General features: G+C 44.2%; 1 protein-coding gene across 1 annotated transcript in view; it reads left to right on the top strand.

The window, feature by feature from the left end:
• Positions 1 to 832: 832 nt before the first annotated feature.
• Positions 833 to 1,519, top strand: part of VOLCADRAFT_103984 (uncharacterized protein) — a gene marked incomplete at its 5' end in the record, with an annotated part of 8,205 nt that continues 7,518 nt past the window's right edge. Inside the window, one exon of the mRNA XM_002948723.1 lies at positions 833 to 846. Within this exon, the coding sequence (XP_002948769.1) occupies positions 833 to 846 (14 nt within the window). The remainder of the gene's footprint in view (positions 847 to 1,519) is intronic.

The following is a 1,519-nucleotide window of genomic DNA, read 5'->3' as shown; positions in this document are numbered from 1 at the left end:
TTATTATTATTATTATTATTATTATTATTATTATTATTATTATTATTATTATTATTATTATTAGTAGTAGTAGTAGTAGTAGTAGTAGTAGTAGAGGTTGCATTTCTTGTTGTAATAGCAGTATAGAAGTAGTAGTATGTAATAGTACATTCATAGGGCAAATCTAAAGCCACTGCTTGTTATGCGCTTAAGTGGAAAAGTAGCCCAAGCGAGCTGTCCCATTCCTTGCTATCACCTCCCGCAAGTTCGTGTGTAACCACTAGGGTACATAGGGCTTATTGGAGTACGCTTTTCGTTAGCTAGGAGCTCCTTTCATCAGCACCGTTTTACTCATCCTATAAGCTATGTTTTGTACGGCTACATATAACGCAAGTTGTACTACATGTGAACGGCAATGAGGGCTTATGGCTTAATGGATAAAGCGCCGGTCTACGGAACCGGAGATTCCAGGTTCGATCCCTGGTAGGATCGGAAGTATCGCAGATACGGCTGTGCAGTCGCTCGAACGTGCAAATCATGCAGAAGCGTACCCTTGGGAAAAGATGTTATCTGCGGAATTGAAATGTTAATGTATGGTGTTATGGTACAGCGGACAGGATGGTCAATCTCATCAGGATGATCATCATCCACATGTATAACTTCGTGTATCGCAAAGACTGAAGATTTTATGGGAATCGACAAAGGAGTTCGGTGACGGAATCCATGTTGTAACCCTTTCCTTCATATAACGAGATAGCCCTATGGCATAAAACGAGGGGTAACCCCCCCTTAAGCATAACCCAGGGGTTAGGGGTAGGGGTAAGGGTAGGGGTAAGTGGTTACCCATGTGGCTATGTACGAAGGGGGGTGGGTAACCTAACCCCGGGGTAGGGGTAACCCCTTACCAAGGGGTAACAAAGGGGTAGGGGTAGCCCCTTACCAAGGGGTAACAAAGGGGTCGGGGTAATATTGTACTGAGGGGTAACAGACAGGGTAACCCGTGTTTACAAGTGTTCCTTGTCCGTATGCCGGGCCATATGCTGGTGTCAATGGATTGTAAGTATGTCCCTGTCCAACCTGCCTACACATGCTATCACAGCTGTCTCATCCATCTATGTGAGCACGTATGCCTATTTCGCCTATGTAAAAAAATATTTGCAAGCCTCTCTATACACTTCCATCCATGCATATGCCTGTATTAAGCTCACATGTCTACACATACAAACATACATGTTCACCAAACACTTCGAGTGTACAATTGTAAAGATTGCCTCACCAACACAAGCCTTGCAGGGCTGAAGAGCCCGCCCATGGCCCCAGGCTCGGGGTGTGTATAAACTCGCTAATTACACCAACGTCATCATATCAAGAGAAAGGAAATCAGACCCAGCCCCCAGATTCAGTTCCGTATGATCTGATGTACGGCTCCATACACATGTCTCACTAAATGAGTTCCTGACTCCGATAATCAAATATCGGATAATCAAATATTTCTCCGATATTTGATTAATCCGAGGTCTCCCACCACGGGGACTCTAGA

Source organism: Volvox carteri (genome assembly GCF_000143455.1).
Source record: "Volvox carteri f. nagariensis unplaced genomic scaffold VOLCAscaffold_11, whole genome shotgun sequence".
Taxonomy (NCBI): Eukaryota; Viridiplantae; Chlorophyta; class Chlorophyceae; order Chlamydomonadales; family Volvocaceae; genus Volvox; species Volvox carteri.
Note: the sequence above shows the minus strand (reverse complement) of the source record. Positions and strands in the feature narration are given on the sequence as shown.